Raw genomic sequence first — 14472 nt, forward strand, 5'->3', positions numbered from 1 at the left:
GATGATCTATAGACTAGAAGAAGATATTAGCAATACATATATCTAACAAAGGACTTGAATCTAGAATATGAAAAGAATTTTTATAACTCAAGAAGACAGCCCAGTTTTTTTAAATAGGGAAAAGACTTGAACAGACACTTTGCAGAAGTTGTAAGAAAGGCCAGTAAACACGTGAAAAGATGTTCAATGTCCTTAGTCTTCAAGGAAGTGCACACAAAACCACAAAGACAGATGCCATTACATGCCCGCTACTGACTAAAATTGCAAAGACTGACAGCGCCAACTACTGGAGAGAGTGTGGGTGTGGGTGTGTGCACATAACAGACATGCCAGACAGAACAGTATGTGTTTATACTCTATAAGGAGCTCTTAAATAAATAAGAAAAACTTGTAATGGATGAAGGATATAACAAGACAATTCACGGGAATAGAAATAGAAATAGCCAATAAACATAGGAAAAAGTGTTTCAATCTCAGTAAATAAGGAAATGCAAAATAGCACAAGGATAAATCTTTTTTATCCACCTAATTGGCAACAAATTTTTTAAAAATAGTGTATCATTTTTGCCAGAGTTGTGGGATATAAGGTACTTGCATACACTCTTGGTGGAATTGTTTCTTTTGACCTAGCAATTATACTTCTAGAAATATTTGTCCTGAAGAAATAACTTGCTCATGTGTATATAGAGAGATACACGTATAAGGATTCTTTAAAGCGTTGTTCATAACAGTGAAAAACTGGAAACAAATTGTCGACCTTTGTTATTGTTTTTCAGAATAAAGAGGTGATATCCTGATATAATCATTGGATAATTAATTTGATTATCACTTAGTTTAAGGCAGAGGGAAGGCAATAAAGTCAGATCTTCACTTTTTGGTGAGACATATTATTGGAGAATGATATTTTGGTTTCTTTTTTTTCATAGCAGTGGCTAATTTTGTATGTGCTTTTATTTATTTGACTTTATTGCCCTTTACTCATGCTCATATGTTATGATGTACAAGATAATGTTTAGCTATAAAGTAATTTGTATAAAAAATGTATTCCCAAATTCAGGGACTTTTCAAAAAATTTTTTGTTCATTTTAAATTTTTTTACTTTGCTGAGATTTGTGCTTTTTGCTGTCCTGAAAATGTAAGCTATAAACTTCATTAAGCAAGCATATGAAGCAGTCTAATCTGAGAGAAGGCTGACTTCTGTGTGTACTTCACTTCATCAGATTATGGAGTGGTGTTTCTGCTTCAAACGCAGAACAGTTTAGGATGTTCTGAATTAGAAGTGGTCATTCCTAAACACAAACACACAGAGAAGGAAAAGAAAAAAGATGCCAACTATCACCTTTTTTTTTAGCATCATTTTGGAATCTGGTGTTGCTAATGAAGAAGTATTGTTCTGGAATCTGGGAAAGAGATACAAATATTGGGAACATAGAAGCAGTATTATTATGTGCTGATGATTGGTTGTATGCTTGGAAAACCCAGGAGAATCAATGAATATATGGAGGCTTATAATAAAGTCCTCAGTTACATTGTATTATTATGAAATTTTTTTCCAAAATTACCTTTTTTAATGTATTTTCTGACATCTTATTTGTAGTTTTCAGGATTTTGATATTCAAGGATCCAGAAGATGCAGTTTGGACTGGCTGACAATAGAAACATACAACAATATTGAAAGTTACAGAGTGTGTGGTTCCACAATTCCACCACCATATATTTCTTCACAAGACCACGTCTGGATCAGGTTCCATTCCGATGACAGTATCTCTAGAAAGGGTTTCAGACTGTCATATTTTTCAGGTGTGTTTTTAAATAAGAAGAAAAATATTGAACAGAATTCTGTAGTGTTAAGTGCTCAGTCACTTTGAGCTAGTCTTCTAAACAACGTCCATTTAATTGTGACTAAGTCCTCAAGGCTGCTGAGATTGAGGAATTAGAAGCTAAAGGTTCAGATGCCCTGAGCTGGGTCTCAGAAAGGTGTTTTGTATAATCCTAATAAAATTAATTTTATAAACTAAGGTCAACTGTCTTTTAAAATATTTTAAATACATTTATTGTACATGTAACTTTTTCTCCCTCAAGTGCTTACCCATATCCTGAAAGTTACTTCGGAATATATTTTTGTATAAGGTATAAATTACCATTGTCTTTACACCTTCAAAAAAAGACATAACTAATTTCACCTTCATAGTTTGTAGTTTCAGAAGTCTTCTGTTGGTATTCTTAAACTTTGTTCAAAAAGAGTGACTAGATCATACAAATGTGAATAACTAAGAGCCTTAGAATTATGTATACTTTTTGCTGAAAATCGTTTTACGTCTTCTGAAATTACATGATTTCACTTAGCAAACATGCTGCTTTTTTCTTTTTTCTTAAAAACACAGTCTTTGTAATATTTATTTAGCTTCTGAAGCACATTTTCTGTCATCTGTTTACCAATAATTAGTTGTTAATGGAGAAGTAAGCATTGGCCCAACATTGTCAGTTTGGGGACTGTAGGGATCTAAAGTTTAGTTTCTTTCCCCACCTTATTATTGTTACCTATTTGGATGGTACACTAAGATAATTAGAATTCTATAAGCATTTCATTTTTTTTCTCCTTCCCTCTACTATTTTGATGAATAAATTTATACCTTTAGCTCAGATTCATGCAATATTTTCCAGTTGTGTTAAAAACAATAGAAATTATAAAATGAAAGTACTGTTTTATGGTTACATGAAACATTATGAACAGTATCAAGTTAACCTTATGATAATCTTAGCAAAAATTTGAATCTAAATAATGGGCTTATGAAATATGCTATGATATACATAGCAAAGTATTGTATATATATAAACAACTAGAAAAGAACATGAAAAAAATGGATTTGAAAAGGTCATTATTGTGGATGAATTTTTCTTCATTTCAAAATGTCTGTTATTTTAATGATGTTTATACAGTAGGTTATTTAAAATTCTTAGGCAGTATATCCTCTTGGCTCATATGTCTTATGTCATTTTACTAAATGTTCTGCAGTAAAATAGCTCTCTGCAAAAACAGAATTGGTCCCTTTTCTTTAGATCAAACTGTAAAGATCTTCATGGAACACATCATGTGTGTTTAATAAATTGAATTGTTGAGTAATTAATGAGCCAATATTAATTTGCCATCAGACCTTAACTTATTATTATTTTTTTTGTAAGGAAGATCGGCCCTGAGCTAACATCTGCCAATCCTTCTCTTTTTGCTGAGGAAGACTGGCCCTGGGCTAACATCCATGCCCATCTTCCTCCACTTTATATGGGACACCGCCACAGCATGGCTTGACAAGCGGTGTGTCGGTGTGCGCCCAGGATCCAAACCAGCGAACCCCGGGCCACTGCAGTGGAGCCCACGCACTTAACCGCTTGTGCCACCGGGCCGGCCCCAGACCTTAACTTATTTTTAAAACAAGACCTTTTAAACCCCTGTCACTTGGGCAAATCCACATTTGTTATAAAAATATCACTTGCTGTTATATAATCTTTTAAAGAGTATGTTTTTTTCTCCTTCCCTCTGCATCTCCCTCCTCCGCATGTCCTTCCAGGGAAATCTGAGGAACCACACTGTGCTTGTGATCAGTTTCGTTGTGGTAATGGGAAGTGTATACCGGAAGCCTGGAAATGTAATAACATGGATGAATGTGGAGACAGTTCTGATGAAGAGATCTGTGCCCGAGAAGCTAATCCTCCACCGTCTGCTTCTTTTCAACCCTGTGCTTACAACCAGTTCCAGTGTCTGTCCCGATTTACCAAAGTTTACACTTGCCTCCCGGAATCTTTAAAATGCGATGGGAACATTGACTGCCTTGACCTAGGGGATGAGATAGACTGTGATGTGCCAACTTGTGGGCAGTGGTTAAAATATTTTTATGGTACTTTTAATTCTCCCAATTATCCAGACTTTTATCCTCCTGGAAGCAATTGCACCTGGTTAATAGACACTGGTGATCACCGTAAAGTCATTTTACGCTTCACTGACTTTAAACTGGATGGTACTGGTTATGGTGATTATGTCAAAATATACGATGGATTAGAGGAGAATCCACACAAGCTTTTGCGTGTGTTAACTGCTTTTGATTCTCATGCGCCTCTCACAGTTGTTTCTTCTTCTGGACAGATAAGGGTACATTTTTGTGCCGATAAAGTGAATGCTGCAAGGGGATTTAATGCTACTTACCAAGTAGATGGCTTCTGTTTGCCGTGGGAAATACCCTGTGGAGGTAACTGGGGGTGTTATACTGAGCAGCAGCGATGTGATGGGTACTGGCATTGTCCAAATGGAAGGGACGAAATCAATTGTACCATGTGCCAAAAGGAAGAATTCCCATGTTCCCGAAACGGTGTCTGTTATCCTCGTTCTGATCGTTGCAACTATCAGAATCATTGCCCAAATGGCTCAGATGAAAAAAACTGCTTTTTTTGCCAGCCAGGAAATTTTCATTGTAAAAACAATCGTTGTGTGTTTGAAAGCTGGGTGTGTGATTCTCAAGACGACTGCGGAGATGGCAGCGATGAGGAGAATTGCCCAGTGATTGTGCCTACCAGAGTCATAACTGCGGCCGTCATAGGGAGCCTTATCTGTGGCCTCTTACTGGTCATAGCGCTGGGATGCACCTGTAAGCTTTACTCTCTGAGAATGTTTGAACGAAGGTCAGTGTCAAGACAGAACTACAGTGGTTATGCTCTCCACAATAAAAACATGGCCCGAATATTTGCAACAAGTACTTTAATGTGATTAGCAGTATATTTTTGTTTTATACTATTTTAGAAATAGATAAATATTGTTTATGATTTATGAAATTACTGTGAAAAGCCTACAACTCAAAAGGCTAAACACATTAAAAAACAGATAAATACCTAGAGTTATGATGTGAGAAAAGCCAAACCATATTTACAGTTCCTGTTTTCAGATTAATCTGTTTCATAGGAATTTTGCAAGCTGCAACTCTCAGTTGCAGTTTTTTAACCTGGGTTTTTATAAATATTAATTCGACAATTCCAGATATTTTGAGAAACTACTATGTTCAAAACACTGTACAGATGAATAGAAAAATGAGTAAGGTGTTATGTTACAGGCAGTTTACAGCTAGAAAGAAGGAATTGGTGGGTGGAACAAGAGGACAAAAAATATAAGTGTTGTAAGAGCTATAAAACAAAATGGTATAAAAGTCAAAAGATGCCTAATCTGTTGGGAGGAGGGGGTGAAAGACTTTTCATTGAAGTGCCGCTTGAAATCTATGAGTAGAATGTAGAAAGGGTAAAGGTATTATAGTTGAAAAAAATAGCCTAGGAAAACACATAGAAGTAGGAATGCCCAGCATTGCTCGGAGAGTAAGTACATAGTTCTATTTGTCTAGAGCCTAAGACACATATGAAGGACTAATAGGAGATAAGACTGGAACCTGAGGGCTAGTGTCCTGTTGTGGAGCTTGGTGAAAGCCATGCATCAGAGTTCTCAGTTAAGTAAGAAATGGTTGCATTGTCTTCCATGTGGTAGAGGATAGACTGGACCTGGGGTAAGTTGATGGCAAAGGCCCCCTAGGGTGTTGGAGAGACAATGAACCTCCCAGTCCCAGGAGAGTCACAAACAATAGATTCAGCAAAGCACTTCACATACCAGACAGCTGAGAATGGATGCACACAGATGCACAGAATCACAATAACCATGCTTTGTCTTTTCTTTGGATGAGTATAAATGGCCAGAAAACTTTTTATGACATGCAACATGAGAGCACAATGAAGAGTCAGAGGTCTTGAGTTCACATTCCAGAAAGTGTATTGGTGACTCATTTCACTCTTTTCCTAATCTGAAAAATAAATGTGTTGGACTTGATGACACTTTATGTGTTTTCTAAGAGCTTTCAAGTACTTTGACCTAAAGTCTCGAGCCCCCTGTGATCTTAGGGGTTTAAAGATCTAATACCTTTACCTTTTACAGGTATTTCTAGTTTATTAAAACTTAGTGATCCAGGCTCCTAGTGTAAAGCCCGGTGAAGACAGACTCTCTACTTCATCTGTGTATTCTCAGCGTACGGGTGGTATAGATATTCAGTAAATGTTGGTTGACTAAGCTTTAAAAATGATCAGCTATATTAAAATTCAGATTGTTTTAATTGTTGGTAATAAAAAAAAAATGTTTTGGCTTGCCTTTTTTTTAACCCTTTTTATCCCTGTTTCCTCTCCAAGGTCATTTGAGACACAGTTGTCAAGAGTGGAAGCAGAACTGTTAAGAAGAGAAGCCCCTCCCTCTTACGGACAGTTGATTGCTCAGGGTTTAATTCCACCGGTTGAGGATTTCCCTGTTTGTTCCCCTAATCAGGTATGTTGCAATTTATGATTTCTATTTCAGTGCCTCTTAAACTGAAACCTATACCTGCATGTATGGTAAAGCATCCTTGACTGTCAGAATTTTTGCGGTCAAGTCAAGGATTAAATATATGGAGGATTTGAAATTACAATGGTTTCATTGTATTTTAACAAATACTACAGAATATAAAAGTATACTTTTCATTCTTTACTTCCAATTAGGTTATGTGATTCTTAAGCATTTTACTGTATAGGATAATTTAGTGCATTAAAATTCAAAAGTAAAGTTTGGCAAATTATTTTCTACTTGAACTGAACATTCAGAAGATTTAAGAATGAATACTAAAATTAATGTGCTAGTACTATATTAGTAGCATGCTAGATTAACTAGTTATAAGTAAAAGTAGTTGAAATTAAGTTAACATTTTCACCGGACTTGGGGGAAAACTTCTTCAGCTGGATTTTACAGTGCTTAAGAATTCACACTATTTTCTTTAAATAGTCACTCATTCTTTAATGTTTCTGAATTCTTTAAATTTCTGTTGGTGATTCTTTTTTAATTTCTTTTGTAATGCTTAAGATGGTGCCAAGGTTCCTAAGGGCATAGGGTTTATAAATTTAAAATGTAAATTCATCCAGAAACATTTAATAAAATTGTTCCCAGTATTAGAATTAAGAAAAATTGATAAACAGTGATTTAATTCTGTTCAAAATAGAAGACCATTTCCTTTTTGGTAAATGAGATTTCTGATTAGAGTCTGTTGCCTTATTTAGGAAATCTTTGGTGAGAATCTGTAGTTTTAAAACATTTCTCTGGATGTAATTTGCTAATAAGTAAATAATTGAGAAGTTCCACTGGTTGGAATTTTATGTGCAAAATAGAGAAAAAACCTACTTTGTGGTCTGGCCATGGGTAAGGTTTATTTTTAGGTGGGAATTCAGACGATGGTTAATTCCGTTCACACACTCTACCATCTACCCCCCACCACCCCTGCACCTTGAGGCTACCTTCAGGAGTTTAGCCAATTGTGAGATTAGAGGGAGCACAATCCACACATGACAGCCCTCACTTCTAACACCAATTGCAAGTTCAGGGGTTCCCAGAACCATCCTAAGGTTTGGTAATTCACTAGAAGGACTCGAAAACTCATTGAAAGCTGTTATACTCACAGTTGCCTTTTATTACAGGGAAAGAACCCAGATTAAATCAGCCAAAGAAAGACACATTAGGACAGGGTTCGGGAGGGTACCAAACACAGACCTCCCAGTTGTCTTTTCCTTGTAAAGTCAGGACAGTGTTACTCTTCCGACACAGATGTGTGACAGTATGCACAAAATATTGCCAGTTAGGGAGGCTCACCCAAGACTCAGTGTCCAGAGTTTTTATTGGGGCTCCATCACATAAGCAGGATTGGGGCTCCATATTGGGGCTCCATCACGTGAGCAAAAGTGGCTGATCTCAGTCTCGAGCCCCTCCAGAGGTTGGCTGGTACTGCTGACCCAGAGCACCCCCCCCCACCTACATCACAGTGTTGGTGTGGCTCAGAGCCTCCGCCTAAAACACACTGTCACTATCTGGGTGGCCTAAGGCTCCAGGCAGTGACACTTCCATCAGAGATGACATTCCAAGGACTGAGATCATATCCCAAAATAAAGGGCAAAGGTCAGACCTCACTTTGGGTAAGGTTTACATCTTTATTACATACTACACCATTCTCTAGGGTTATAATTTACCCTTGTGATGGAATTCTACTTCAACAAAGTTTTAAGATAAAACATGTTTATCAATGGTAAACTAAACTTTATTCAGTTAATGAGATGAAACTCAAATTTGAAACTTTGGGTAACAAATTATCAAAATTCCATAGCAGTTTTTAAAAAGAAAAATAATCTTCTAAATTACCATCGCATTCAAAATGGAAATGCTTTCTGAGGAATGCTTTCTTTTGCTTCATAAACTGAAGAAGTGTATAAAATTATTTCTAAAACATTCATGAGATCCCCTCATAGTATCTAATGTTAAAATGGCAGTCCTTTAATTAAACATTCTGAGCTAAGTCGAGAGCTGCACCTCACCATGATAGACTGTAAGGTGAAAGTCAGCGTTCAGGTGTGCTAAGGGTATTGTTGATCTTGATGGATGGTAGCTCCATGAAAGGGAAGGATATCTGAAGAGCCGTTTGTGCACTGCTGACTGTAATAACAGTGCTCACACCAAGCCTTAGAGTCTGCATGCTAAATGGTGAGGGCCAGATCTATGGACAAGTTCATAGGGATGTGAACCACTTTTTTTTTTTTTTTTTTTAATTTATAGTTGGGTACTTCTTAATTGGTGAAAAATCTTACTCATTTGTGTAGCAAATCTGTGTGTGCTGATATCCATATTTCTTACTGACAGTCTGTGCTTTACCAAGGATAGACTATGAAATATTCCTATGATAGTAACTTCTTAGCTTTCTGTGAATTACATTCCAGGGATTATGTTCAAAAGGCCTATATGGAAATCACAAATAGATTCAATACCAGTCACGAAGAGAGATGAAGAACATATGCTATCACATCTTCCTTTTTCTCCTCCCCTCTTTTTTTCTGTGGGGAAAGGCAAGAGCCCTTCCTTTTGGCAGAGGGAAACTGTATCATCATTTGCAAGGGAGTGTAAGCCCTTCCTTTTGGCAGAGGGAAACTGTATCATCATTTGCAAGGGAGTGTAAGGGAGTGTATCGAGTCACCATTGTTTCCTGGAAATACTGTAATTTAAATACTGAATGCCAGATTGATAAAAGCTGTGTCTGTTCCAAGTGTGAATACTTCTTTTTATAACCACTAGATGGAGCTTAAAGACTGTTTTATATAAATGCTGTACATTTTTAAAATGATCTGTAAACTCATTCATCTAGAAAAAAGAGTAGATTTTTCTTTCAGTTGGGCAATATAGTCACCTCCCATATACACTAAGAAAAATCACCAATTATCAAAGAATAAGGATATGATAATTTATGCTTAACACTAAGCTGTAGAAAATAAAACTTAATCTTTAAAGATTGGAAAGGAATCTGGATGTCTCAGATACCATTGTGTAGTGCTATAAATGCATTAATTTCTTTGGCTTGTTTGTTTCCTGTTCTGTATTACAAACATATTAATTCCTTTATTTATGACAATATAAATAAGTCCTCAGTATCCATTCATTCAACAAATCCCTGAGATCAACTGTGAAATATAATTTGCACATGTTTTGAAAAGTTTCAGCCTTGTAAATCAAGTCTAACTTGTTCTGTGTTTCAACAAACAAAAAACAGATAAAGAGCCTGGTTTTCACACTGCTTTAGGTCATTTAGTGAATTATGGTGGAGATTCTTCTACCTTCCTAGCTAAAGAAGTATCAAATAATTTTATTTTCCAGCTTTGGTACACTTGTGTTTGAAATAAAATAGCTGTTATAATTGACATTAAATATAATTTTAAAGTTGCATATATAAAATGAAGTGTCAAGAAAATCTTAAACACAGTGAGCAGTGGTTCAAGTTACAGATTAGATTCTGTAGTGGGGTGAACCTGTGTAGACAAGAGAATTTAATTCATCCTCCTTAGACCCTAACAATGAGTAATAGAATTTTTAGCCACAACACATTCTTAATAGAAAGGTGTTTTCCATCTCAATACCTCGTTGTTAGCTATCTTCTTTTCTTATTTTTGTAGGCTTCTGTTTTGGAAAACCTGAGGCTAGCCGTGCGATCCCAGCTTGGATTTACTTCAATCAGGCTTCCTATGGCAGGCAGATCCAGCAACATTTGGAATCGTATTTTTAATTTTGCAAGATCGCGTCATTCAGGGTCATTGGCTTTGGTCTCAGCAGATGGAGATGAGGTTGGCCCTAGTCAGAGTACCAGCAGAGAACCTGAAAGAAATCATACTCACAGAAGTTTGTTTTCCGTGGAGTCTGACGACACAGACACAGAAAATGAAAGAAGAGATACGGCAGGAGCATCTGGTGGGGTTGCAGCTCCCTTGCCGCAAAAAGTCCCTCCCATAACAGCGGTAGAAGCAACAGTGGGAGCAAGTGGAAGTTCCTCTGCTCAGAGTACCCGAGGTGGTCACACAGATAATGGAAGGGATGTGACAAGTGTGGACCCCCCAAGTGTGAGTCCAGCACGTCACCAGCTCACAAGTGCACTAAGTCGTATGACTCAGGGGCTGCGTTGGGTACGTTTTACATTGGGGCGATCAAGCTCTGTAAACCAGAACCAGAGCCCTTTGAGACAACTTGATAATGGGATAAATGGAAGAGAAGATGACGATGATGTCGAAATGCTAATTCCAGTTTCTGATGGAGCTTCAGACTTGGACGTGAGTGACTGCTCCAGACCTCTTCTTGATCTCGCCTCAGATCAAGGACAAGGGTTTAGACCACCCTGTAGTGCAACAGACCCTGGGGTGAGGCCAAGTAATCGAGATGGCCCTTGTGAGCGCTGTGGTATTGTCCACACAGCCCAGGTACCGGACACTTGCTTGGAAGCAACACTGAAAAATGAAATGAGTGATGATGAGGCTTTGTTACTTTGTTAGGTACAAATCACATGAGGGAGGTTGTATACAAGTTGGAGCAATATCCATTCATTGTCTTTTAACTTCACAATTAAACTAGGTTTAATTTAAAAAGAAAAAAGATGCAGGGTGATTTCTTATTGTTATATGTTAGCCTGCATGGTTAAATTAAACAACTTGTAACTCTATGAACTTGAGAGTTCACTATTTTAGCAGCTAAAAATGCATTATGTATTCCTATTGTTCAGTAATGTTCTTTCATCTGTTTCTAATTGTTTTTATCCTGGTACTGTAGTTCACGGTAGAAATACGGCTGCTGAAACTCATTTGTCAGTTTATCCTATCTTATGTTAAAACGTTTGTTTGTACAAAATAATTCCTTCTTTTAATTGAACCTTTATGCTTTTGCCAATACATCTTGTAACTTAATATACTAGATGTTAAGGTTGTTAATATACAAAAAAAAAACCTTATATTCACCTGTGTTTTTATTTGTATAACATTTGTCTAAATATTATTGGATTTCATCATAATATGAACTTGTCAGAGGGAAAAACACTTTGTCTAAAAATTTTTCTCTTCTGTTTAACATGCAGTGATGTGAAATTTAGATAGAGTTAGATAAATTAATGGCAAAAAACAAAACTTTTATAGATTTTCTAATGTTGACTTTAATACTCTAATATGGTACAAACCAAATGGTAAAATCCAAAATCATTTCTTTTTTCATCTCTATTTAAGGACAGAATTAAGCAGATGAAGATACTCTACTATGCATTAAATCTTGAACTTTATAAAATATGTACAAAAATTGTACAAGATAAGTTCCAACTAGTAATGTCTTTCCCTGATGCAGGGTTATGCTTGTATTGGACCCTAGGGATTTGCACTAAAATCATATCAAGGTCTCAGATGAGTTTAGTGCACAAGCACTATCACTTTAAATACTATTATTTGCTATCATAATGACTATATATTTCCATAGCTTTTGGGTGGTAAGGGGGAGCATTTTTATTACAACTTGAAATTGCTTTGCTCGTTTCATATTTATTTGTTGTATTTAAAGACTACATTGTTGTACGAAAGTGATTTTTTCAATATATTTTATTCATGGGGGGATCGTGCTACATTATTGAAAAGCAAATTCAGAAATCATTCAGATCACCCCCCTTTTTAAGTAAGAATTGCAAAACCTGCATTTTTTTATTGTCAATTCCTGTTTATTTATTCTTTAGCTGTCTGTTTTAGTAGCTTGATGATTGAGTATGAAAAATGTATTTGTGTGTGATTATTGCTATTTATTAAATTTTAAATACTTTGCTGAATGTCATTTTAAAGCATGTTTGAGGTCTTGTGTATTTGTCGTGTTATGCTGTCAGGAAGAACTGACTGAAATGTTTTAATAAGTATCAAAAATTAAAATGACTTTTTTTGTATTGTCTTGAGGTACTTTTTAAATCAAAATTGCTCTTTATTTTTGTTTCATTTTGGTCTATATACAAATTCAGGTCACAAAATATGCAGTTATATCTAGAAGAAAAATTAAGAGGAGGTTATTGTTTCTTAATTACTTTATAGTAAAGTAGTAGCTTATACCAGCACTCGAGGGTGAAAATCCTTAAGGACCTGAATAATATTTTGCTTTTGAGAAAACTTCCTCTTAGTTGATATATCTTGTAAGATACAGTCACGCAATCAGTTATCTTTTTGTATTATTTTCAGATACATTACAGACTCCTATAGATTATTCTACTGGCAGATTTTGGCTTCCCAAATTAATCTTGTTAGGTCCTACTAGTAATATACAATCATATAGAGGTTTTTTGGTTTTCTGGCATATGTTTTATTTATTTATTTTTTTTAATTAACACATACATCTTTCTGGGTCAAACAGTAAAAAGTAAGGCTCTTTCCTACCCCTGATGCCCATCTTTTCATTCCATTTCAGAGAGACAGATACCAATACCAGATTCTTACACACCCTCCAGAGATAATGCATAGATACATAATGTATCCATATATATAAATGCCGTATATAGTAACGCAAATTTTAACATACTATGCATACTTTTTCGGCATGGTTTTTCAAGGGAAAAAAATATATCAGAGTTTGAACATTAAAAGTAAAATTGGGCATTTCTGTTATTTGATTTTTCACATTTAAATCATTGATCTATCCTAAATTGAAGGCTACACTTTTTTTCCAAGGTAATTACCATAGTTACCCTATGTTTATTACATAATCTATCCTTTCTTTACTATTGGAAATGGCCCCTTTATCATATTGTTAAGTTTCATATTATTTGGATATGTTTCTAGGCTCTGTTTTCTTCAATTGATCTGCCTTTCTTTTTTGTACTGTTCAGTCTTTTAATAACTATAATTTTTAAATGTTCAAGTATTCTTATTTTTCCATTTGAACTTTAAAATCAACTTATTGAATTTCACAAAACAAATCCATTAGTACTTTTTTTTGGACAGTTTTATAGATTAACTTAGGGAAATTTGACATCATTATCATATTAAAGCTTCTGTCTAAATCATGGTGCCCTATCTAAAAATGGTTTCCATTTGTTCAAGTCTTTTGTTGTTGTTGTTTCCTTCAGACACATTTCCCATTTTAGTTTACAGAGATATTGTACATTTTTCAAGAGTTTATTCTTAGGAATCTCCTGATTTTTGTTGCTATTAAAGAAATCCTTTCTGTTTATAGTATAGTCTGATTTTAGTATAGGTGAGGGCTAATGATTTATTTATGTTAATTTTCTACCCAGCTACCAGACTTCCATTTTCTTCTAGTTTATAATAGAGTTTCAATTAATTCCTTTGTATTTTCCAGTTACACAGTCATGTCTTCCAATTTGCATATCTCTTTATGTCTCAATTGCGTTGTCTAGTACTACTAGAATAAGGTTAAATATATTGGCTATAATGAATTGGGTTGAGATAGATACACTTAATCATGTTAAGGAGTATCCGTTGATGCCCATTTTAAAAAAATTTTTAATTAAGAATGCATGTTGAATTTTATCACATGCTTTTTCATTATCTATGGAGATGATCATATGATTTTTCTCCTTTGATTTTTTAATATGATGAATTTCGTTAATATATTTTGTAATTTTGAACCATCCTTACATTCCTGAAATAAACTCTACTTGGCCATGTGTATTATTCTTTTAATATTGCTAGGTTATGTTTCATACTTTATTTAGGATACTTGCATCTGTATTCATCAGTGAGATTAGTCTGTAGTTTTTTTGTGTGTGCTATCTTTAAGCAGTTTTGTTAGTAATTTTATCCTGGGGAATTTAGAAACTTCCTCCTTTTCCTATGCTCTGGAGCAGTTTAAATAGCATTGGAGGGCCGGCCCCGTGTCTTAGCGGTTAAGTGCACGCGCTCCGCTACTGGTGGCCCGGGTTCGGATCCGGGTGCGCACCAAAGCACCGCTTTTCCAGCCATGCTGAGGCCGCGTCCCACATACAGCAACTAGAAGGATGTGCCACTATGGCATACAACGATCTCCTGGGGCTTTGGGGGGAAAAAAAAGGAGGAGGATTGGCAATAGATGTTAGCTCAGAGTAGGTCTTCCTCAGCAAA

General features: G+C 35.6%; 1 protein-coding gene across 3 annotated transcripts in view; it reads left to right on the forward strand.

Annotated features, from left to right (window-relative positions):
- Window positions 1–12321, forward strand: part of LRP12 (LDL receptor related protein 12) — an 81139-nt gene extending 68818 nt beyond the window's left edge. For all 3 annotated transcript variants that reach the window (XM_087447553.1, XM_004431246.3, XM_004431247.3), the window contains 4 exons: window positions 1598–1800; window positions 3567–4671; window positions 6208–6340; window positions 10027–12321. In XM_087447553.1, coding sequence (XP_087303679.1) covers window positions 1598–1800; window positions 3567–4671; window positions 6208–6340; window positions 10027–10893 — 2308 coding nt within the window. In that variant the 3' untranslated portion in view covers window positions 10894–12321. The remainder of the gene's footprint in view (window positions 1–1597; window positions 1801–3566; window positions 4672–6207; window positions 6341–10026) is intronic.
- The last annotated feature ends 2151 nt before the right edge of the window (window positions 12322–14472 follow it).

The sequence above is a fragment of the Ceratotherium simum genome, chromosome 23 (genome assembly GCF_057802395.1).
Source record: "Ceratotherium simum simum isolate JZ-2026a chromosome 23, ASM5780239v1, whole genome shotgun sequence".
In the NCBI taxonomy this organism is placed as follows: Eukaryota; Metazoa; Chordata; class Mammalia; order Perissodactyla; family Rhinocerotidae; genus Ceratotherium; species Ceratotherium simum.